General features: G+C 40.9%; 1 protein-coding gene across 2 annotated transcripts; it reads left to right on the top strand.

Annotated features, from left to right (window-relative positions):
* Nucleotides 1–36: 36 nt before the first annotated feature.
* Nucleotides 37–24,635, top strand: taf4a (TAF4A RNA polymerase II, TATA box binding protein (TBP)-associated factor). Of its 2 annotated transcripts, XM_053674039.1 has the most exons (16): nt 37–1,390; nt 4,473–4,600; nt 7,535–7,744; nt 7,966–8,079; nt 10,815–10,907; nt 11,290–11,412; nt 14,773–14,862; nt 15,079–15,363; nt 17,915–18,056; nt 18,288–18,396; nt 19,216–19,385; nt 20,702–20,832; nt 21,013–21,138; nt 22,134–22,190; nt 22,290–22,409; nt 23,779–24,635. In XM_053674039.1, the coding sequence occupies exons 1-16, from the start codon at nt 706–708 to the stop codon at nt 23,944–23,946; spliced, it is 2,751 nt and encodes a 916-aa protein (XP_053530014.1). In that variant the 5' UTR covers nt 37–705; the 3' UTR covers nt 23,947–24,635. The 2 variants fall into 2 exon arrangements, with proteins under 2 accessions (XP_053530014.1, XP_017306324.1); XM_017450835.3 differs by lacking the exon at nt 7,535–7,744.
* The last annotated feature ends 1,691 nt before the right edge of the window (nt 24,636–26,326 follow it).

The following is a 26,326-nucleotide window of genomic DNA, read 5'->3' as shown; positions in this document are numbered from 1 at the left end:
AACTAACTGTTTTTTTTTTTTGTTTTTTTTCCCCCTCCCCATATGACCCGCCTCCAACGCAGGCCACCGACCAATCGGGAAGCGCTTTCACCTATACGTAATGACGTTTCCGCCTTCGCGCGCATGCGCAGTTTCATTTCGTCCAGAGCTCCTCACGGTTCACATCGAAGATGGCGGCAGGCTTCGACCTGCTGGTGGAGGATTCTCTAATTAAAAGAGTGGGCAAGAAACTTTTTAGCGAGATTGCAGGTTGTGCCAGAAACGAGCGCAGCACATTTTATTGCATTAACTCCGAGGGAAGAGCACGGGCAGTTGTAAAGAACAATGCTAACTACGGGATAGGAGGGAATGCAACTAGCTAACGTTAACATTTGTGAGCAAAGAAGCTATTGGCTACGAGACTTGTTTTTAAAGCAGGTAATCTCGCAGTGTGTTAAACTGCGCTACGCGGTCAAAATATTTCTTCACCACACGAGTTAAAGAGATAAGGGCGCTCGATAGAGCCTCGTTTCCATCGTGAGCCGCGCTCCCCTCACTCTTCACACGGTTGTTTCCTACTTCGCAGACGTACAGGAGGGAAAAGGGGACGGTTTCTGAGTCCCGGCTGTTAGCTGTGGATGCGAATTAAAACACGGATTTACACTCGCCGCTTCGCTAGAGACTTCAGCGGAGCACGGCTAACGCGATCCGGTGTCTCCAAATGCTATGGTAACTACTTTGCCTGGCCACGAAGTCAAGCTCGGGACGTCAACAGTACAAACTTTGGACGGAGGCGATGCGATGGATCCGCGTTCAGAAAGCACGCCAGCGTCGAGCGGCTCCTCGAGCGATACAACCGCTTCAGCTCCCGTTAACGTTACCGTGCCGGTGGTCAACAACGGGCCCGGTATAGCGAAAGGACTTGTGACTGCATCTTCTACTTCAAACACCGTGATCCAGGCGTCTTTCGTGAACGCGCCGAGCGCGCCAGGCGGAACCGCCACCGCCACCATCAGGTCATCTATGCAACCCGCGACTTTAACCATTAACGGGAATAACAGTAACGCCAGCTGTGTGCTGACAGCTGCGCCGCTCACGCACGCGCAGCCTCCTGTCAACGTGAGCGTGAGTCCGGCGGTGCCAATCAAAGCCGAGTCACCGCAGACCGTGATTCAGAGCGCGGCCCATACCGGATCTCCGCAGGTCTCCCCCGGGGCAGCCAAAGGCGCAGGGCTGATGCATGCGACGACGGCGGTGAGAGGCGGAGCCCCGGTGACAGGAGGCGGGGCTCCGGTGACAGCAGCCGCGGCGGGAGGCGTGAGGACCATCGCGCCGCAACAGGTGCTCGCGCCCCGCCTCCCACAGAGCACCCCGGGTCACCCCAGCATCCACAACATCCAACTTCCTCCAGGTAGTCCAAACGTCTCCACCTCTCACTCACTTGGTGTCACAAACTGCACATTTTATTTCAAACTAACTGATGGCCCAGTGGTTAAAGTAAATGCTAAATGGTCTGCACTTATATAGCGCTTTTATCCAAAGCGCTTTACACTGTGTCTCATTCACCCATTCACACACACCAATGGTAGCAGAGCTGCCATGCAAGGCGCTAACTTGCCATCGGGAGCAAATTGGGGTTCAGTGTCTTGCCCGAGGACACTTCGGCATGTGGAGTCACGTGGGCCGAGAATCGAACCGCCAACCCTACGATTAGTGGACAAGCCGCTCTACCACCTGATCCACAGCCCCCCAGGCTCTTAAAGGCTCTGGGTTACTGATCAGAAGGTCAGGAGTTTTAGGCCCCAGCACTGAGAAGCTACCACTGTTGGGCCCTTGGGCCAGGCCCTTAACCCTCAATTTGCTCAGCTGTATAAATGAGATAAATGTAAGTCGCCCTGATAAGGGCGTCTGCCAAATGCTGTAAATGTAAACTCTTGTCATGTAACACGTTCCCAAACCTGCTCCTGGAGAACCCCCTTGTCCTGCACTTTTTAGTATTTTCCCCTCCTCTAGCTCTCCCACTCCAGCTTTGTTGATGAAACACTGATGTGTACCAGACAAGAGGAACTCCAGGACCAGGGTGTCATGTGATGAGCAGCTTTTGCAACAAGCGAGAGTACAGGAAACACAAACCCTCTTTAAGCTGCTTGGGCAAACGGTGTCATGTAGGGCCGCGCAGTATGCTTTTACGACTCCGTGTCTGAAATCGTGCCCTACACACATCATGTTAAGTACATCGTGTGTGTAACGTGCCCTCTAGGGTACGTTAATCGGACACTGTAGGAGTGCATGGAAATGTCTACTATATCCTGTAACTTCAGAAATAGTGCACGGTCTCAGACTGAATCTGGGGCAAAGTGGGGACTGTGACTTTTTATCCAAATATCAGTAACCCCAAAATAAGTCAGGCTATAAGTAACGTTAACTTCGACCTCGTGGCAAGTTGCGGAATTAAAAAGTTGATGTTGGTGGAATTTATTTTACAATTAAATGTGTTCCTGGCTACAAAAAGTTAGAGACCCCCTGAATTAGGGATATTAAAATAATTATAATAATAATTAAAATAATGGGATAATTAAAAAAAAAAATATATATATATATATATATATATATATATATATATATATATATATATATATATGTATATGTGTGTGTGTGTGTGTGTGTGTGTGTGTGTGAGAGAGAGATACATATCTCTCCCCATAAACATTATGATAGCTGTCAGAGATCTACTGTTTTGTTGGCACTGTACAAACCTGCACAAACCTCAATATTATACTATATGTATCATGAAGAAGTCTTATTTAACACTGAATAATCTTTACATATATAGAACTATATAATTAGGTAACTAAAAGTGTTCTCTAAAATTAAACGGGTTTTATATGTACATGATTAAACACCAAAACTCCCATATGATGGTGAAGGATCGAGGTCATTTCACCTGTAACTAAAGCCCACACTGCTGTATTCTGCGGTGTGAGCACTTTATTTATGCACAGCACTGTCTTGTTTCATTTAATTCGACACAATAAGCGGTGGCACGCGAAAGCACTGTGTCTTAAGCACTGTGAGCCTTAATAACAGAGCCGGCATTGAGTAAGTGTTTACGAATAGATTATAGAATACTTATAGAAAAAGCTCCCTGAAATCATGGTGTTCTCCTTCACGAAGCGATTAATTCAAAGCAGATCTCTCTCTCTTTTGTTCTTTTCTATTTTTTGGTCGAGGTTATTGTATAGGAAGGGAAACACGACCTACTCACTGGACCGTGGTCTGGGAAAGTGCCCTAAATACAGACATACTGAGTGCAAATTGCCTGTGCACTAGCTAGGGTGTGAAATCGTCACAGGATGATAACGTAGTCTGGATTACATTATGGGTATAAAGGTGTGGTAGTTTAAATAAAAACGCAGTCCACTGGTGAAAGTGAACTATTTATTCAGAAAGGACAAAAGTCTCTGTGCGTAGCTGTGTGTGTGTGTGTGTGTGTGTGTTTCAGGTTGGTTCAAGCAGAAGATGATAAAAAAAAAGTGAGGACTTCCTGGAGTGTCTTTACAATTAAAAAAAACCAAAACCAGCGTGAAAACTCTTTTCCCACAGGACATGACAGAATCTTTAACAAAATCGATTTTTGAGAATGACATTTCCATAAAATCCCTTAACATTGTCAGTATTTATCACTTTGTGATTATAATCTGAAAGAGAGAGTGGCTGCGAGGGGGAAAGACACAAGACTGAAATGAATTTAAATCCGTATTTTGAAATAGTCAAAGGTAAGTAAGATAGTCCGTGACGAAGTGTGACACCGTAGTAACTCTAGCTCTAAGGTATGATGTAGCAGCAGTTCTGACGGATCTGTCGTCTGTCGGGTTTTGGTCAGGATAGGTCTTTGTTTTTGCGCAAGGCCATCTGGGCGCTCTCGTCAACAGCTTCCGTCTGAAACCCAGAGCCACGTGTGAACATCGAGCGAATGGGCTCTCGCCGGGAGCGTACAGGCCACCAACTGCGCTCTGTGCGGGGGAAGCGTGTTCTCATGCCATAGCGGGCGGAATTAAGAGTACAACCATTTCCATCACCGTGTTCCTTCACCAGTTCGCGTAGTAGAGCGCACAGGCTGTTTTTATTAATTGATCGAACATGATGAGAGAAGTCAGAACTCGTTCTGTGCATAATGAGCAGCTGGGCTGAGTGCTGAGAAACACTTTTCACATCCAAACCAGAGCTGTCATTTGTTCTTCGACAAGCAGGTTCATTCATTTTGCATTTACATATACTTGGCGCACAGTTTTATCCAAAGTGACACAGAGTAGAGACTGTGACTGTTAAAGGAGCTGACAGTGATGTGAGGCGTACATGACTAATATAGTTGTAAATATAATTTTTTGCGCTTCAGGCTGTGAGGTATATTTTGGATTTGGTTATGAGCCCGTGTGTGTGTGCGTGCGTGCGTGTGCGTGCGTGTGCGTGCGTACGTGCATGTTGTTTTTCAGGTATGGTGCTGGTGCGAAGCGAAGCCGGCCAGTTGCTCATGATCCCTCAGCAAGTGCTGGCTCACATGCAGGCCACACGCGCTGCAACTCCTGCCAGCACCACGCCCGGACAGGTCACCTCCACACAGGTCCTCCACATCACCACAACATCACACACACACACACACACACACACACGTCTGCTTACAACTTTGCACTCAGATTACATGACAACAATAGTAGTTTATCCAGGCAATTTAAAATGAGTGTTTTCCCCGATACCACTTTTTCTGTGGTATGTTTATTAAATTAAAAGTAAGATACCCTGTTGTAAACACAAGGAAACAAACACAATGGGTTGCGTTATAAGATGTTTACCCCCCTAGAGTCGAATATTTTCCAATAAAAGCACTTCCTAAAGTGATTTATTTCTCTTATAAATTCTCTTAAATTTTACAAACGCCAACAATTAAAACAAAAAAACTTTTTTTTTTTTTTTAGAATGACGCGTCCTATTTTTTTTATTCATTCAGAGTTACATTAATGATAATCAAGTTAGTTCCTGTTGTCACTTATGTATTACAACAGCCATACACAGGTGTTTCCCCCGACCCCCTTCTTTTTTGAAGTTAATAAGACCAAAAAAAAAGCAGTTTGTCATGCTACAGAGAAAGTGCATAGAATTTCCTGTGTCGGAAAACACAGCTGTTACAGCTTAAACTCTGATCGTTTCAAAGCGATACTGGTATCTCCTTACACAAACGCTCGGTAAACATCTCCGTACAGAAATCTGCAATACACTAGAACAATAATGCCTTAGAACGAGCTCGTTAACAGAAATCTGTGGTTTGAATTTCAGCTGGAATGTAATGTTACACCTGCTGAAAAATGAATCCACACTAGCGCTGCAACAACAACTCGATAATAACGGATGATGAAAATAATCGGCAGCGAGTTTCATTATGGATTAGTCGGATCAGTGACGTCACTGTTGATAACCCCGCCTCGTCAGTGACGTCACTTGACAACGGTGAAAAACGCATTTCTGTGAGTTAAACACATCTGAGAAACAGCGAAGGTCACAGACTGAACTGCTGTGGGAAAAGTGCATGATAAAACATGACAAAACATGAGAATGTATTATATTAAACGCTTCACACAAACTAAGTGTAAGCGTATTAATGCGGCTCGTCGCGTCAGATGATGTGACCCATGCGTGTGCTGTTTAATGTGTTCCAGACATGTTTTCTTCAGCGCAGAAATGACATTTTCACCTTTATATCCTTATCTGTAAGTGTTGGACATTCACACCGGTATTTCTGTTTTACATAAAGACTCGTCCCGACGGCGAGCGAGTATTAAATTTAAACCGAATGAGCGCGAGTCCACGCATGTGCGTCAATCAAACAGCACGCAATAGAAAGGAAGTGCAATAACTGAACAAACTATTCATTTTGATCAAATATGTTGTTTGATGCTGCGTTTAGAAACGAAAATAATTGTGTTTTTATGAGAGCGAGAACTGTAATGGGGTTGGAACATGTCATTGTATATAAATGTAAGACGTGTTATACATTTACAGAATAAAGTGAAGTTCAGATGAGTGAATGCATGTGTTACTGCAGAACATTTAAGCTCTTAACAGTTAACATTCAGTTTTTTTTTTTTTTTTTCTTTGTTCGCATTTTTAATATAGTGATTTAACTTCTTTAAAGCTTGTGGACAATCAGTTGTGTTTTTTGTTTTGTTTTCAAAATATCATGTGAATATATTTTTTGAAATCCTTTGCGCACTGTATAGCATAGCCCACATAGATACATTTAATACCTTTTTCATAGCCTTCAATTTGCACAGTGTTTGAAGGACAACATCGGGCAGAATGTGAGAGAAGGTTTTCTCTCGAAAAAATACAGGAAATAAAAATTGCCCTTTTTATCCAATTAATCTAAGAAATAATCGACAGATTAACCGATTATCAATTTAATCGTTAGTTGCAGCACTAATCAACACCCAATCAGACCAGTCAGAGCTGAGAATTCAACAGTGCAGTGGTGTAAATTTCACTCTGTTGCATCAGGAAGCTGCTTCTCCGTGACCTCGGTCTCTCCCAGCGCTGCACCTGTGCTTTATCACGCTTTTAAACTACAGTAACGGTCAAAAACTTACATTTTGTTTAAAGATCTTATTTTTTTCATTCAGTACTGCCCTTCAGAAGCTACAGAAGACGTTTACATGTTTCCCAGAAGACAAAATAGTAACAATTTACACTGATGATCTTGTTCAAAAGTTTATACTCCCCTACACTTCATGTATCGTGTTGCCTTCTTCAGCATCAGTGAATGTTTGCACCTTTTGTAATATTCATGTACGGGTCCCTCAGTCGTCCTCAGTATGAAAAGATGGATCTCAACATCATATGGTCGCTGTTGGAAAGAGGTCAATATACAGAATATGCTGGAAAAGTAAAGAATGTGCAGGACCTGGAGGATTTTTCTGAAGAACAGTGGGCACTTTAACTGCTCAGGACAAACAAGGGACTCGTGAGCAACCATCACAAAACATAAACACAGTCGTGGATCATCCAGGTGACGACACGCAGTATTAATAATCAAGCGTGTGTAAACTGTTGAACTGGTTCATTTGTGTAAATTCAGTTATTATTATGTCTTGTAGATTATATGTAAACATCTGTTATGTGAAAGTGTATTCAGGGCAGCACTAAATTTAAAAAAAGTTTATGATCCTTATTATTATTATTTTTATTGTTATTGTTATTATTATTATTATTTTCTAAATTCTTAACGTTTTTCAGATTCTGCAAGGCATATGTAAACTTGTGACCACAGCTGTAGATAATATCATGAGATTTCGTATAATTCTTTTGGCATTTTTATTTATTTATTTATTTTTTTAAAGCTATTTCATGCAGAATCATAATTCATATTGTGCTACACTGATGATAAGAACCTTTCATTACATTTTTGTGTACGTTTTGTTTTTGTAGAAACCCGATTTTGTTGGCATTTTGTTGTATCATGTATCACAAAATGTCTCGTGATGTATTGTGATTCTTTTCAATATAGCACGTCACTGACGGGTCTTTCCTCTTAGAGAGAGTGACAGAGAGAGAGAGAGAGTCCGAGAAAGAGACCGAGGGAGAGCGTGAGCGAGACAGACAGACAGAGAAAGAGACAGAGAGAGAGGGAGAAAGAGAGACAGAGAGCGAGAGAGAGAGAGTAAGAGGGAGAGAAGAAATGCAGAGCAGCTACTGGCTAAATCATGACCATGCTGGAGTAAGTTTTGAATGGACAAACCCATGACGGTGTTGCTTCTACTACCAGTCCGCTATTAGAAATGCGACCGGAATTATACATAATAAGGCATATAACCTGGAAAGCTTCAGATTAGTGTGAATAAATAATAATGATAATAAATCAGTCTGAAATATTTTCCATTTGTAGTTGATGTTCTGTGTGAAATATATTCACTTCTCTCCACCATGTTTTCTCTGCAGACCCCTGGCGCAACCATCATGGCCAGACCAGTGACTCCCACCACCATCATCAAGCAGGGATCACCCACAACCAGCAGCACCACTGCTCCCACACTGCAGAGACCACCTGTACAGGTAACACACACACTCACAAACATAAAACACAACACCCTTTCAACCTGCAACTCTTCCAATAGACAGCGCATCGAATTGGCTAGTTGGTGTTATTTTCATCAAAGTTTCCAAAGTGTCAGTTCACAGCATTAGCAGGACAATATGTCCGGCATGTAATCTCGATCTTCTCCATCTTTATAACTAGTGAGCTCTCTAGGATTAAACCATTTGTTAAAATATTGAATAATACATTTATTTATTTATTTATTTATTCATTCATCAATTCCACAACCAATCTAGAATCATGCCTACACTTTTACATTCATTAAAAAAAAAAACAACAACAAAAAAAAGACCCTTTTTTTTTATTTATTTTTTTTTTATTATTATTATTTTTTTTAGATTATATGATTTAGGAATGCCCCAAGGGCTAAAGACAACTGCTACATCACCAGCACACTACCGAGCAAACCCACACGAGATTTACTGTTTGTTTCATAGTATCAGTCTGACTGGAATTTCTTTGCATTATCTTACCGTCTGGCACAAATGTATTTCTGTAAGGCTGGAAAAGCCACACTTAATGGTTAGCACTGTTGTCTCGCACCTCCAGGGTTGGAGGTTCGGATCCCGCCTCTGCCCTGTACGTGTGGAGTTTGCATATTCTCTCTGTGTATCTGGGGTTTTCTCCAGGTACTCCAGACATACGTCGTAGGTTGATGGGCATTTCCAAATTGTCCATAGTGTGTAAACGTGTATGCAGTTAATCCCTGCGATGGGTTGGCACCCGTCCAGTGCCCCAAGCTCCCTGGGATAGGCTCCAGGCTCCCCCATGACCCTGTGTAGGATAAGCAGTATGGAAGATGGATGGATGGAAAAGGCAGTGATTGTGATGTTATTGCAGCTGAAACCATTGAAGCCATGGACGAAAAAAATCAACCTGATGTGTGCATCAGCATATGGCAAAACTGAAGCCCTGGGAATGTTGGTGGACTGGAAAGCTTCAGGATGCATTGCTGTTCACACTCTAAACGGAACGTAGCTACATGCATCGCAGACGGCTTCTGCAAGTGGTCAGAGTGCTCACAATTCATATTTAACCCTGTTCAGACCTGTATTTAATGTGAACAGAGCCCAACACTTGTCTGTCACAGTGATTCAACGATGTTTACAGTGATTACTTATACGAATGCTACATTTTACAACAGAGGAGTCAGTCCAGTACTTAGTAATTAGGGTGCAACTAAGCTGTGGCAAGTTTAATCGTTTAATGCTAACAGCAAAAGTAATAAAAAAAATAGTAGTAATTTTTTTTATTATTATTTATTTTTAACGATATTGTGTTAGGCAAGGCTAAGTAGGATAATTTTTTGTATTGTCCCACCACTATTTTAGATACACCTATCGATCACTCGCGTCCGTGCACACTAACAAAACTTGTGTTTGAGAAAGGAGGTCTCGTGCATGCAGTAGTAACAAACTGAAGTCTAATACTGCATCCCAATTTGCCTACTTATACTATGCACTAAACGTTTATACTCCTTTTGTGAAGAAAAAGAACATACTTTTGAGCGTGTAGCAAGAGAGTATGCAAGGTCTGGGACATACTAATACGTCATGTAACGGAAGAGAACGTTGTTGCACGGTCTCTTCATCTGACCCTACAAGATATACGTGGTACTCTTTTATTTATTTATTTTAACACAACATCCAACCATTAATCTTGCGTAACAATAACAAACTTTGGTTCGTGCTTAACATTTAATTTCTCAGACTTGAATACAGAAGACGCGTCACCGACATTGGACTCGGTCCGCCAAGTTTGCAGGTTGAATTCGGCGAAGCAAACGGCTCCGACGTGCAAGGTGTTGTTGGCAATATCGGCTGAAAAAGTGTTCATGGATCCACACTTCAAAAATCTAACGGAAATCGTAGACCATCCGAGTACCTTTGGGATACTCGTTTCAACATGCAACGATTTGGGACACGTCAATTCTAATCTCGGATACTAGTATTTAGGACGGATCGTAGGCAAATAGGGATTCAGCATAATGACGTGGAGCAGCAAACATGACTTCACCAAAAAAAAAAAAAAAACCCGAATCTTAGTCAGCAACCATTAGCGATTTAACTAAAATTTGTGAAGGTCCAGTTACATAAAGTGTATAAAGTTCCAAACGAGCAACCAACATGACTGAATGGAAACAATAGATTTGAACCTTTTTAATTCATAACCGTTCGTGATTAGTTCATGGCTAGATGTTGTGTTTCGTAGTGGAGCTTCATCTGACCACTTTTGATTAATGCCATGGATGGTATGGTTATAACGCTATTTTGAATTTGATGCTGGGATAATTAATGTATACTGCTCTAACCGCTTGTTTAAACATCCTGTTTTTTTTTTTCTTTGTCTGTCATCAGTTTGTTAATCAGTGCAGAGAGGGGTACAAAAAAATGGAAAAGTATGAAACTCTGTGGGAACTACCCCCCTTTCTGAGCGACTGTTTCTATTCCTGAAGGTAGTCTGTAATCCGATGAGCTGCCCTCAGCTAAATAATGTTCATTCATACACGTGAATACACATGAATGCACGTGAATACACAGCAACAGAACTACGAACTATGACCTAACCAAGTGCTTGGTTCAGTCTGCTGCTTTCATTTCAAAGACTTTTGCGTTCAGTTTCTGAGTAAAGACTCCGAGTTTAACGCTGAAATGCTCTTTTTCCCTCTTGTCTCCGTCTCTGAATTTCTCAGCCGGCGTCGGTGGGCTCTGTGTTGGCAGTGCAGCCGGGTACCGCCCAGAGGATGGTAACTCCCACTACGGGGACCAGCGTCACCTTGGCAACGGTGAGAACCTGGGCGTGAACACCCCTAAACAACACGGTGTCAGGAGTTTTCTCACAGACAAGCATGTTTACATCTGCACATGTTTGTACACTCTTGGATATTTCTATGCAAGAAGAAGGTCTTTTATTTTCTTTCTTTTTAAAAAAAAATAAAAATTTGCCTTGTGTGCAACTAGAATTTTCATGCAGTGCACATGTGACAAGCACAACTGGTGAATACAAGGTGTTTCTAATCTTGCTCTGATATCCCCTACTCGAAAGCACCTTAAAATACCAGAAATATGGGACTAGTGTTGTTAAAGTAACCTCCTCCTATTTACTATGAAGACGTGTTGTAATGAAGGTTATGTCCGTCCTGACTTTGTTTTGCTCTGTGACCGCAGGAGACGATGGAAAATGTGAAGAAGTGTAAGAACTTCCTGTCCACGCTGATCAAGCTGGCCACCAGTGCGAAGCAGTCATCGCAAACGGCTGCTAACGTCAAAGATCTGGTTAAGAACTTGCTGGTGAGTATGTGAATGGAGGTGTGTGTGTGTGTGTGTGTGTGTGTGTGTGTGTGTGTGTGTATATATATGTGTGTGTGTGTATATATATATATATATATATATATATATATATATATATATATATATATATATATATATATATATATATATAAATATATATATAAATATATATATAATTTATATATATATATATATATATATATAAATATATATATATAAATTATATATATATTTATATATATATATATATATATATATATATATATATATATATATATATATATATATAATATATCTGTGTGTTCAAGTGTGAAAAAGCTAGTGTGTTCAGATCAAAACTTCATTTCTGGATAAAGCCTCACTTTGAGTAAGCGTCAGTATTTGCAGAGTAAGGTTGTTGATGATTAAGAACCCACAGGTGGACAAATCATACACTTATTAATTAGTCCACTGAGCATTTAAAAGCTTGGTTGCCTGACAAGGCTAAAGAGTGATGGCTAACTTAATGTACTAATGAGTGAAATGAACAAGTTTTTGATAATTATCCTCTTCTAGCACAGCTTCTAATATAGCACATTATGTTTGAGCCCTCACCAATGTCCACATTTTGTCTATGAGATGTCTTCACATTGCACGTTGTCGTGGAAATTAGACAACACTCGCAGACTCGTCCTCTGAAGGTAAAAAGGTTTATTACAGAAAGATGTTTAATACAGGATAGAGGAAAGCAGGATAGAATAATGAGAGCGCTCTGAAGCCCTTGTACTAAACCACTAATATATATATATATATATATATATATATATATATATATATATATATATATATATATATATATATATATATATATATATATATATATATATATATGAAACGCAGAGCATGACATAATTCTGTGTACCGATAAGAAGCAGTTTGAGGCAGTTCAAACAGGCTTTGGTTTAGGGTCTTGGAAGATGTGCAGAAGAACATGTTTGTGTCTCTGTAAGCAGATGAACATTCTGTACTGATTTCAGTGACATGACACGGCCTTCTTAGGCATTATCCTCAGATGAACATGAACAACAAACTTATTACAAAGTGAAAATGAGAATTTCCCTCACAACGTAAAAAGGCAGTAGAGCCTGGATAGTCTTTTTTTTTCCCTCTCTCTCTCTCTCTCTCTCTCTCTCTCTCTCTCTCTCTCTCTCTCTCTCTCTCGATATAACCGTTTAAGTGTAAGGTGACGGGTAATTAGTAGAGTTGATGGTTTTGAGCTGCACTTTTGTTTTGCTTGCTCATCAGTGTTTTCCCCATACATACCTGCAAACTAGTCGCTTTTCGGCGAAATTCGCCGTTTTGAATCACAATATGTAGTTTATGTGAAACGTGTAGATCCAAAGAGTTTTTTTGGGGGGAATCCCAATCCCAACTGGAAAACCCCAACTTTTCAGAATTCTGCAAGTGCACCGCAGGTCATGTGACAAGAACCCACCAGTCAGCTTCACCCTTTCTCTTTGTCCACTATGAAATAGGTTTTGAATCTCATGGAGCGGTTGGATTAGTTGGTGAAATTCTCCGTGTTTTCTAAGTGATTGAAGGGTGGGGTGTGCCCAAACATGACGTTTTTTGTCTCTCTTCTCCATAAATAAACCTAGTAGCAGAGCTTCTGCTAGGGATTTGCTGTAAATCCATCCTGTGCTAAAACTTCCTCGTCGCGTAGCAACGGCAGACACCACGGGAGCGCAAGTGTTTTCCACACGTTTTTAGGCGCTAAATGTGAATGGCCCCTAAACCTCACAAGAATCGGAAATCCGCTAATTTCCCAAACACTGGAGTGAGACCACAGACGTCTCTCAAGCTGTCGCGACCTTTTTCCCCAATACAACATCTTTGGTGCGGCGCCTCGTGATATGTTTTTTTCCCCTAACGTTACCCGATCAAACTTTTCCCAACCTTTTAGTACGCTTGTCAGCACGTAAGCTAACGTCAGTCAGTTCAGAATGAATCGGAATACTTTTGCTGAGTTTAAGACTCCCACTGCATCCGTATTTCTGTCTGATTTTAACGTCTGTCCTTATCAAAAGTTACTAGGGGAATAAAAACAATCACGTAATGAAAAAGACCCACTGTGTTTTAATGAGTGATCGTATTGACCACGGTTACGTGTTAACATGATCAGTGTTTTCTAATGTGTTCCATTTAGAGATTCAAAATTTATGAAACATTTTTTTCTTCAGTTTTATGCTTCAAAGTCAAAATATTTGTGCATGAGCTTCACCTTGGTCATACACACTGATCTCTCTCTCTCTCTCTCTCTCTCTCTCTCTCTCTCTCTATATATATATATATATATATATATATATATATATATATATATATATATATATATATATATATATCTCCATCCATCCATCTTTCCATCTTCTATACTGCTTATAATCCCTTCATGGTTGCGGGGAACCTGGAGCCTATCCCAGGGTGTATTGAGCACAAGGCGGGGTACACCCTGTATGGGGTGCCAATCCATCGCAGGGCACACTCTCTCTCTCTCTCTCACACACACACACACACACACACACACACACACACACACACACACACACACACACACACACTCATTTATACACTACGGACACTATGGACATGCCAGTCATCCTACCATGCATGTCCTTGGACTTGGGGAGGAGACCAGAGTATCGCTAGTACTAAAGAGGGCCTGATGTAGGAGTACTAAAGAGGGCCTGATGTAGGAGTACTAAAGAGGGCCTGATGTAGGAGTACTAAAGAGGGCCTGATGTAGGAGTACTAAAGAGGGCCTGATGTAGGAGTACTAAAGAGGGCCTGATGTAGGAGTACTAAAGAGGGCCTGATGTAGGAGTACTAAAGAGGGCCTGATGTAGGAGTACTAAAGAGGGCCTGATGTAGGAGTACTAAAGAGGGCCTGATGTAGGAGTACTAAAGAGGGCCTGATGTAGGAGTACTAAAGAGGGCCTGATGTAGGAGTAATCCACGCTAATATAATAGTGTTTTAACGGTTGTTACAGTGCTATGAAAGAGTTTTTGCCCCATCCTGATTCCTTCTGTTTTTTGTGTATATCTCGTGCTAAATAGTTTTAGCTCTTCAAATGAAATACAACATAAAACATAGGCAACCTGAATAAACACACCTTACAACTTTTATTTATATATTTTATTATTGTGAGTGAAAGACTGGTCTCCAGTTATCGGAAGCAGTTTGGTTGCAGTTATTGTGTTTACTCAGGTTGCCTTTGTTTTTTCTTAGACTTTGTTTTGATTTCTGAGACAATTTAGTATGAGATACAGACCCAAACAAAAGAAATCAAGTAAATTCAATCTCATCACTGCTTGTGTTTGCAGGAAGGGACGATTGAAGCGGAGGACTTCACCAGCAGGTTATACAAGGAGCTTAACTCTTCACCCCAGCCTTATCTCGTGCCTTTCCTAAAGGTGAACTGAAACTCAAATTCCCATGAGTCTTAATCTTCTAGGAGTGCAGAGAGTAAAGTTGAACTTGAACTAATTTGTTCTCTGTATTATATGTGTAGGCATAATTCACTACATAATTCATTAAAGCTCGTTATCCCAGAACTGTAATCTGCTCTTCAGTTGTTAATCCTCATTAATTGTGTGTGTTTGTGTGCATGTTCCTCTGTATTTCTGCAGAGGAGTCTTCCTGCGCTGAGAAAACTCACCCCGGACTCGCTGGCCTTTATCCAGCAGAGCCAAGGCCTGCAGCCCACCAGACCTGCAGCCACTGTGGTGCTGACCAACACTACAACGGCTAATGCTGCCACTGTTGCTACCGCAACTCCTGCTGCATCTGTACCTTCTGCAACTCCATCGATTTCCGCAGGGACTGCAGCAACCATCGCATCTGCTGCAGTTGCCACGGCCCCGCGCACACTCACCCAGCCCTCTCTTGCCACCACCAGCCAGCCTGCTTCACTGGTAATGCAGCACAGTTCAGCGTATCTAAAGTCACGTTTAAAACGCGGCGTCAAATGAATGTGTCGCGCCCTGGAGAAAACCTTTCCCATAGTGAAATTTTGACATTTTTTACTATAGGAAGTTCTGAAAACTACATTCTTCAAGTGAAATACTTGGTTACCCCAAAAAAGTGAAGATAAAATATAATGAAATAATATTATAATAATGAAATCCTCATTTGTGTTTCTTCACTTGACAGATAATTGTTTGCTATTAAATCAGTGCTGAAATAATCCCTGATTCACACATAATTAGCACGATTTTAGGCATCTTTAGGCTGACTGATTTTTCTACTTTTTTTTTTTAACCACTCCATTTGTTAAACTGGCTCATTACCCACTGATTCATCTGTGCAGGAAGAGGAGTGAGACTAGAAAGTAAATGAAATATTTCCAGGTTATTTGTGGTGGAATACAGTGCTGGGAAAAAGATTTGATTTCTTCTGTTTTTGTGTGTGTGTATGTATGTATATATATATATGTGTGTGTGTGTGTGTATGTATGTATGTATATATATATATATATATATATATATATATATATATATATATATATATATATATATAACATTATTAAAGCGAAAAAGTTATCCAACACCTATCATCAATGTGAAAAACTAATTGCCCCCTTTAAACTTAAGATCTGGTTGTGCCACCTTTAGCAGCAATGACTGCAACCAAACGCTTCTAATGACTGGATATCAGTCTTTCACGTACTCCTATGCGTCGGATCATTGTCTTGCTGCATAATCCAATTGCGCTTGAGTTTCAACTTACAGACTGAAGACCGGACATTCTCCTTTAGGATTTTCTGGTAGAGAGCAGAGTTCATGTTTCCCCTCAATTGTTGCAAGTTGCCCAGGCCCTGAAGCACCAAGCATCCCCACACCATCACACTTCCACCACCACGCTTGACTATAGGTATGATGTTCTTTTTGTGGAATTCAGTGTTTGGTTTATGCCAGATGTAACGGGACCCCTGTCTTCCACACAGTTCCACTTTCGACTCATCAATCCACAGAACATTCTCCCAAAATGTTTGAGGATCATCAAGGTGTGTGTTGACAAAATTCAGATGAGCCTTAATGTTCTTCTGGGTTAACAGTGGTTTTCACTTCGCCACTCTTCCATGGAGGCCATTTTTGCCCAGTGTCTTTCTGATAGTGGAGTCATGAACAGTGACCGTTATTGATGCAAGAGAGGCCTGTAATTCCTTTGATGTTGTCCTCGGCTCTTTTGTGACTTGCTGGATGAGTCATTACTGTGCTCTTGGAGGAATTTTGGAAGGTCAGACACTTCTGGGAAGGTTCACTACTGTGCTGAGTTTTTTACATTTGGAGATAATGGCTCTCACTGTGGTTCTTTTGGCGTCCCAGAGCATTTGAAATCGCTTTGCAACCCTTCCCAGTCTGATGTATTTCAGTCACCTTTTTCATTTCTGGAATTTCTTTCAACTTTGGCATAGTGTGTTAATGGGTAAGACCTTTTAACCAACTTCACGCTGTTGAAAAAGTTCTATTTAAGTGTTGATTTGATTGAACAGGGTTTGCAGTAATCAGTCCTGGTTGCGTCTAGTCCAGCTGAACTCCATTATGAATGCAGTTTCATAGATTTGGGGAATTAGTAACTCTGGGGGCAAATATATTTTCACACAGGCCCAGTTGGTACTGGATAACTTTTTTGCTCAGTAAATAACATTATCATTTAAAAACAGTATTTTGTGTTTACTCAGGTTACCTTTGTTTTATCTTAGAGTTTGTTTTAATTTCTGAATCAATTTAGTATGAGAGACACACAAGAACAGAAGACATCAAGTAATATAGTTTATATAAGTTATAAAAGGAGAGGATCTAATATTACACTGGTTTTGAAGAACTATGTCTTAATGATTTAATAAAATATAATAATTAAACAAACAAAAATAGATAGAAATAAACAGTGTGGAACAAGTTGTTTTTATTCTTGGTTCTAATTTTGTCATGGAAGATTTACTGTTGAAATAGAAACCACTGCTTCCACAAAGTGACTTGTATGTCATGTATACAGAAACGGACCCTTACAACAGTGACACTTGAGGCTAGTAGCTATTTTTTATGGATATTGATTCTCAGCAGGTTTTTATTATTTATTAGTATTATCATTATTATTATTATTATTATTTGTAAATGAGTAGTCTGGGCATCTGGGCCAAGCAGATTCTGGGTCTGGTCTATTACTTATTTATTCATAATTGCCTGGCAGAGAAGTAGGTTTAACAAAATAAAGTTTTTGCCGCACAGCTGTTACATAACTGTATATTTTGGTGTAGTAGAAACATTGTTAGAAGCGGATAGTAATCATGTGCTCATTGATTACTCTGTGTTAATGCCCTTATCTAGCTCACAATGTGTGATTTTCAGCTGCTATGTGACACATTATCTGTTCCCATGTACGCAAAATATTGGTTATATTGAATGGATTGGCCTGAATTGTTGTGTGTGTGTGTGTGTGTGTGTGTGTTGTGTGTTTGTGCAGGTGTTGCAGTCTCAGCAACAGGGTGCGATTGTGAAGTCCCCCCAGGTTACCCTGGCTACTCCCATGGTAACGCTCAGGGGTCAGCCGCACAGCCGCATCGTAGTGGGGCAACCTCAAGTGCAGGTCAAACAGCTTAACACAGGTGTGTGAATGTGTTTTTGGGTATGGCAGGGGTTCTCAAACTTTGGCCAGTGACCCCATTTTAAGGGTCCAGAATTCTTGCTTTTACACTCTGTGGCAATTTAATAGATTTTAGATTTTAATTGATGTTTAATTGAGTGTGCGCAGCTGCAGTAGGCATGAGATTGAATGTCGTGTGAGATGAGAACTGTAACGATGCAATGAAATAACCTCCAGTTTGTCTCACATGCAGTGGCTGTGAAGCCCGGGATGGTGAGTGGAGCGAAGGTCTCTCCCAGCCCCGTGGCTTTTAATGCAGCTCAGAAGAACAAGCTGAAGGATGCCTCTGGGGGGACGTTCAAGTTAGTGTGTGTGTGTGTGTGTGTGCGCGTGTGCGCGTGTGTGCGTGCACATGTGTAATTGGGTCAGTCTAACCATATAAATCACAAGCAATTTTTGCAGAAATTTAGTTTAACATATACAATACATCCACTATGAAAAGCTGATTTGAGTTGGCTTATTTTTGAAAAATAATCTTTTAAAAAAAAAAAAAAAAGAAAAAGTTTGATTTTAATAGCTAAACGATTTAGTGACAACACAGAGGCCTGTATTAAGTCAATTTCACATGGTGGTGTGTGTTCAGAGAGTTAATGATTAAATAAAATACATGGAGCAATAAGTAAACGAAATGGTGAACAAACAGCATATTCAAATTTACTCGGATTTCTCTTTAAGCAACTAAAATAAACTAATGCTCTTAAATAGGATCACCTGAGTAGATGTCCGTATTAGTTTTTGATATCTGGTTAGAAAACAGTTCTTAGTGCTAGGTATGTCAAGACATTGTATTCGAATGAGTGTTACTTAAACAAATTTGCATCGAAACTAATGTTTTAATATCCATTTAAATATTTGAATATCAAGTAGTTTGAACAAAAATCCAACATATCTACATCGTGTTTGTTTAGTAACATTTCTTACAATTCCTGTTTGCTTTCTGCTCACTAATGCCACTCTGAGTACATACTTTGTTAGATAAAAATACTATTACTACTAATAACAATAGCCAAAGTCTAAGAAAATGCATTCCAATAGACATAGATTGGGTAACTACAAGTAAAACATTGGAACATTTCAAATGTATTTTGCATTGGAATACATGTTTGTGTGTGTGTTTGTAGGGATGATGATGATATCAATGATGTAGCCTCCATGGCAGGCGTGAATCTATCGGAGGAGAGCGCACGAATCCTGGCCACCAACTCCGAGTTAGTGGGGGCCGTGACTCGCTCATGCAAGGATGAAGCCTTTCTGTTCTCAGCCGCACTGCAGCGCAGGATACTGGACATCGGTCTGTCTCACATTTCCAGTGTCCTGTGACAGCCAGTAAAGCTATTTAAACAGTCAACTTTAAAAATGTGGAAGTTATTTGGGGTAGTTGTAATGCACTCAGCCCACCGTGATGCCACCTTTATCGCTTTATCCCAGGAGCCAAAGTTTGCATGACGTTTTCGAATGATATGACCCTACTGTTTGAGTGGATTTTATTTGAAGCCGTTTCTGCTTTGTACAGACGCATAGGATAGCTGTTATTTAAAATAATAAAAGTACTGACCCAAAGTGACTCGGATAGAAAGGACACCGAGAGCATTTAAAATGCATAGGAGTTCTAATTAATCTGTCATTTTAATACGGTTCTTACACACAATCTCCAAAGAGATTCTCTTGTTTCACAGCAGTTCGATTAGTGGTTAGCACCTTTGCCACACACCTCCAGGGTTTGGCGTTCGATTTGCGCCACCAGCCTGTGTGCGCGGATTTTGCACGTTCTCACCGTGCTTCAGGGGTTTCCTCGGGGTCCTCTGGTTTCCTCCCCATTCCAAAAACGTGCATCGTAGGCTGGTTGGCATAGCAAAATTGTCCGTAGTCTGTGAACGGTTGTGTGTGTGTGTTTGTGCCCTGCGACGGGTTGGTACCCCCCGACCCAGGGTGTTCTCACCTCGTGCCCTGAGTTCCCTGGGATAGGCTCCAGGCTCCCCCACGACCCTATGCAGGATAAGCGGTACAGAAGACGGACGGATAGACAACAACGTATAATTATTTCCGTTTATAGTTCATTTAAAATTGTGGAACGTTTGCAAAACAAGACACTTCCTGTTATCACTTACTGTACATTAGAACAGCTATAAAATAGTCATTCCCTTACAAGTCTCTTCTCTATTTTCTCTCTCGTGAAGTTAACACAACTTATGGTAAAGAGAAACGAGAAAAGCCTTCTAATGGTTAGAAACCACAGACACTGGAGGCTCGCCACACATAAAACATCACACTATAAACAATTAAACACACATTTTTTAAAAATCATTTGCTTATTTGGGGCATCTACCATACAAGTCTCTGTTGTTACTATAGAAACGATAACATTTTAGAACGAGTGCATGAATATAAACCTTACCACTGGACAGCATTTTCTGACCAATCAGAATTGAGAATTCAGTAGTGCAATAGTAGATCTTATTAGGTTAAATACCCATCGGCTTTTTATACCCAGCTCTTCTTTATTTTTATCTCACTGATCCAGAGTTGTGTCCTCATGGGTTTTTCCATTTGTGTCATTCATTCACGTTTTCATTGTGTCAAGGCTTGTGACCGCTTACTCATGTGCAGGTAAACGTTTTGGAGTGACGGATCTGGGTCCCGAGGTGGTAAACCTGGTGTCTCACGCCACTCAGCAGAGACTGCAGAACCTTTTAGAGAAAGTCACCGTCATTGCACAGCAAAAGAACATGAACTATAAGGTGTGTATACCTACGACCTCTTTCTGAATGTATTTTATGTAGAATAGCTATAGTTGTGTTGTTGTTGCTGACTTGATACACCTGGTACGTGCTAATAATGTTAACATGAATATGCAGCTGTGTTTATTTACAGCTTCCTGCATTATTAACGTGTGTATTGCTTGTCTGTGTGTTGCGCAGGAGGATGCACGGTTCGAGCAGATGACTGATGTTCGCGCACAGCTGAAGTTCTTTGAACAGCTGGACCAGCTGGAAAAACAGAAGAAGGAAGAGCAGGAGAGGGAAATTCTAATGAAGGCAGCCAAGGTAAGACGTGCACACGACACACACAACACACACATGGTTTAATACTAGAGCAACAGATGTGCTACTAAACCAAACGTGCACATGAGCACACTAGGAGGCTTTGTTTTTTTATATATATATATATATATATATATATATATATATATATATATATATATATATATATATATATATATATATATATATATATATATATATATATATAATACACACACACACACACACACACACACACACACACACACACACACACACACACACACACACACTACCGGTCAAAAGTCTGGGGACAATCGACTGAAATGTTTCTCATGATGTTAAAAACCTTTTGATCGGAAGGTGTATGGTTAAATGTTTGAAATCGGTGTTGTAGACACAAATGTAATCGTGCCGACCTATTCATTTCTTTCATTAGAAAACTAACATTTTATTTACAAAAAAATATATTTTTAAACGACGACTCTGAGCAAAATATTCCGAAAAGCAGCCAATAAGTGTCCAGCGTAGGTGTGAACTGCTTTAATACTGATTAAGGCATCTCAGGGAAATTCCTCAAGAAATTGGTTGAGAAAATGCCAAGGCCCAATTTTGATTTATTTTCGATTTTTTGTGACAACATAATTCCCATAGTTCCATTTGTCTTTCCTCAGAGTTCTGATGACATTATTATTATTATTATAATTATTATTATTATTTAAAATGTGGGGGGGATAATTAAAGAATGAATGTGTCTAAACTTTTGACTGGGGGTGTGTGTGTGTGTGTGTGTGTGTGTGTGTGTATATATATGTATGTGTGTAATGAATTATTATATGAATTCATAGCTGTTGTATGAATTATTAGGCTGCAGCACCACCTACTGGTGGATAAGTGTTATAATTTTTTTTTCCCTTCCAGAGGAAGTTGTGGTTCATATGGTTTGATTGATCTCTCAACAGTTGTGTGTGTGAGTGTGATTTCACTCTTGCTAATTGTTTTGTGACGCTGTTTTGCAGTCTCGGTCTCGGCAGGAGGACCCAGAGCAGTTGCGGTTGAAACAGAAGGCCAAAGAGGTGCGTTGGTGTTCTCCACTTCTGCACTTGCTAACAAGTTTGTTTAAAGTTGGTATTGTGGACAGTGATATCAAGCTGATGTCTGTGTGTGTGTAACAGATGCAACAGCAGGAACTCGCTCAGATAAGACAGAGAGATGCCAACCTGACAGCGCTGGCTGCTATCGGACCCAGGAAAAAGAGGAAACTTGATTCGCCTGCTCTCGGCACTGACGCAGAGGTACAAAACATGGCTGTCTTTGTCGGTTTATAGTTTCTGTCAGTTTTTGGCTTTAAAATCTTTCAGTAGACAATATTATTCATGAACCTGGTCAATAGGAGTGCAGAAGGAGTGACCATATGCTTCGTTAAATACTGAACAACACAAGCTTTGTAAGCGCATTTAACACTACTGAGACTTTTAAAAATATGTTGATTATTTTCCACCACAGTGTGAATCCATTCAGTGCTGTCACTTGTCTACCTGTTTCCATGGAGCACGACACATAGATGTTTGGCTCTGGTGTTTCAGTGGTTAAGTCTTTTGGATCATTGATTGGAAGGTAATCTGGGCGAGAGAGAGACACGAGTTCAAACCCTAGAAGCACCAAGCTGCCTCTGTTGTTGTGTCCTTGAGCAAGACCCGTATTCCTCAATTGTATCTCATCTCGGTTGTAAATCGCTTTGGATATAAACATATCTGATTCTCAGTGTTGTGTTAGAACCTACATAACGATCAAATATAGTACGTCATACACTGTATGGGCAAAAGTTTGTGGACACCTGACTATCACACTCGTGTGCTTTTTGAACATCCCACTCCATTCCCTTTTGCTGTTATAATAACCTCCACTCTACCGTGAAGGTTTTCCACTAGATTTTGGAGCGTGGCTGTGGGGATTCGTGTGCTCATTCAGCCACGAAAAGCATTAGTGAGGTCGGGCACTGATGCTGGTTGAGAAGGCCTGCTGCACAGTCGGCATTCAGTGCGCTGAAGTCAGGGCTCTGTGCGGGCCATGTGGGTTCTGGCAGTATAAATTCACAAGCTCATGTATCTTCACATTCTTTTAATATTATTCTAATATCATACCGTACAGGATTTTGCGTTGCTTTCTTTGTGATTGTTGCGGCCAAAAATGCTTGATTTTTTTTGAATGCTGCAGATTTTTTGGCCGAGTTATTTGCGGGAAAACTACTTGAATTGGCAAAATGGCAGTTGCACAAAATGAGAACTTTTAGCTGTACTCACTCTCAACGCACGTGAATCGAAGGGGGCGTCGGCTGAATGCGTGTTGTGATGACGTCACATGACGCGTCTTGGCCCAAATCTGCGGTCATTTTGAAAAGTCGAGGAAATAATTGTGTGTTAGTTTAAACATCCTGTAATCAGTTTCTTTACTGACAGTAGTGGCCCACAGTCTGTCATGTCACACATTGTTTATTATAAATAGAAAAGCGCATGTTACCAAACACTGCAATGTTTGAAGCACATGCTGGGCTTTAGTCCCATCATTTAAAATCTAACAAGGTACCAGAATGCAATAGCATCACTATAAACATTTGACTCATTTTTAAATTTCTCAACATGCATGTGTGATTTGTTTTCCCAGGGTTCCGGGTCTTCAGCGAGCTCGTCTGCGGGTTTGAGTGGCGGCGCGTCACGGCAGTTCACCCGCCAACGCATCACACGCGTAAACCTCAGGGATCTGCTGTTCTGTCTAGAGAACGAGAAAGAAAGCACCCGCTCCCAGCTGCTCTACCGGGCTCTGCTCAAATAGCAGCTCGATTAGAGAGCAGTGCTCACATGAACGTCTGATTACGGAGCAGAATAATTACAGTGCGGCGCTCCGGTCGCAGCTCCATTTCAGAGCAGTGCTCAAATAGAAGGTGGAGTAGAGAGCACTACAGCACAGCCTGATTACAGAGCAGAGTTCAGACAGCGGCGGCTCTGTCGAGCTGATGGGCTGCGTTTCAACAGCAGCGTCTCTGACGAATGCGGCTCCACTGGATGCTGCGTTAATAGCGAATCCTCTACTGTGCACAGCTCGAGTAGCGGAAAGCGTACGGCAGCGCTGCTCACATAGCGACCTGGCTCTACTGCTCCGTCTCGCGTCCAGCCGTCGTCTTCTCTCCTCCCGGTGTGTCATCTTATCTTTGTCTTTCTTTCTCATGCCATCTTTGTATCAGTTTCGCTCTCATCCATTGTTTTATCTACACTCTTTGCTAACTTAGTCATTCAAACTCCCACACTCTTTCTCAAGGTCTCTTACTCCTGTCCGCCTTCCCCCCCCCCAGCTCACTCTGTTCCACGTTGTTTTTAGCTTCCCTGTGCTCTCGATTTTAATCTAATGAAAATGTGTCTAAAGAAATTTGCAGTTATATATTCATTGTTTTTCTTAGAGGGTGGCTTTGTAATGTGCAAATTGCCGATGTAAGAAAAAAAAAAAGAAAAAAAAAAAGAAGAGAATACACAATGAAACTGCCCATTCATTTTGTATTTGTGTTTTTATAAAAGAGGTTTTAAGAAATAAAAATCAAGAATGTTTCTATAAAACACCTGTTTGTTGATGTTCTTGTAAAGCCAATTTTCAGTAGGGGCAAAAGTCTTATTTTTTATAGGCACTCTTTAACTTATATCAGAGATACATTTCTTATCCTACTGTAATTGCCTTGTGATTTTAACCAGCATACAGCACAAGTTACACACAGGCTGTGTCTTAAACTGCGTACTGTCGTAATAAAATAAGACACACGTGGGTTACTGTTATGCTATTCAGGAGGATAGTATGTCATTTGGGATGCAGCGACAGCTTTGTATTAACTCTAATATAAAGTGTGGCCGCCTTGTGTTTAAAGGAGCAACTCATTTTATTAGTGATAAAAGTTGGATTTTGTTAGTTTTCCACCTGGAGGGTTTTAGGGTTTTGAAGGGTTTTAGGGTTGGAGGGTTTTAAACGGTTTTAGGGTTGGAGGGTTTTGAAGGGTTTTAGGGTTGGAGGGTTTTGAAGGGTTTTAGGGTTGGAGGGTTGGAAGGTTTTGAAGGGTTTTAGGGTTGGAGGGTTTTAGGGTTGGAGGGTTTTGAAGGGTTTCAGGGTTGGAGGGTTTTAGGGTTGGAGGGTTTTGAAGGGTTTTAGCTTTGGAGGGTTTTGAAGGGTTTTAGGGTTGGAGGGTTTTGAAGGGTTTTAGGGTTGGAGGGTTTTGAAGGGTTTTAGGGTTGGAGGGTTTTGAAGGGTTTTAGGGTTGGAGGGTTTTGAAGGGTTTTAGGGTTGGAGGGTTTTGAAGGGTTTTCAGATTGGAGGGTTTTGAAGGGTTTTAGGGTTGGAGGGTTTTGAAGGGTTTTAGGGTTGGAGGGTTTTGAAGGGTTTTCAGATTGGAGGGTTTTTGAAAGGTTTTAGGGTTGGAGGATTTTAAACGGTTTTAGGGTTGGAGGGTTTTTGAGGATTTTAGGGTTGGAGCATTTTGGGTAGGAGGTTTATTTAGGGTTTTTGGGGTGGGAGTGTTTTAGGGTTGGAGGGTTTTGGTGAGTTTTAGGGTTGGAGAGTTTTAGGGTTGGAGGATTATAAGGTTTTAAGCGTTGTGGTGTAGTGGTTTATGTTCGCGTTAGTGTTGGGGTTCCAGGAGGTGTGGCTTCTCTTCTGCCTTTTGGCTGGTTTAAGACTAAAAACTGCTGCATCCTGCGTCATGAAGCGATTTATGACAACAAAAGTCACTTTTTGCTTCTGTCCCTCTCTGGCGTACTGGTTAGTGTTTGTGTTTTGGTTTGTGCAGGTTCTAACCCTTCTTTTAGCTGGCTTAAGAACAAACTACGCTGTTGAATTGTGAAGTTTTTCATAAAGTCCAAAAAACACATTCACACCCAGGTACTGTTTAAAGCCATCTGTGGTTAGTGTCAGAGTTGAGGTTCCAGAGGGTGTGGGTTCTCTTTTGCCTTTTGTCTGGTTTAGGACATAAAATTGATGCATCCTCATGAAGTGATCTAGGAAGTCCAACACACACTTGTTATGTTTGTCCCTCTGTGGTGTAGTGGTCAGTGTCAGTGTTGGGGTTCCAAAAAGTGTGTTCTCTTCTGCCTTCTGGCTTGTTTAAGACTAAAAATTGCTGTGTCCTCATGAAATGATTTATGAAGACAAAAGTCCAACACACATGTGGGAGTTCTGT

This window comes from Ictalurus punctatus, chromosome 21, assembly GCF_001660625.3.
Source record: "Ictalurus punctatus breed USDA103 chromosome 21, Coco_2.0, whole genome shotgun sequence".
Lineage (NCBI taxonomy): Eukaryota > Metazoa > Chordata > Actinopteri > Siluriformes > Ictaluridae > Ictalurus > Ictalurus punctatus.
Note: the sequence above shows the minus strand (reverse complement) of the source record. Positions and strands in the feature narration are given on the sequence as shown.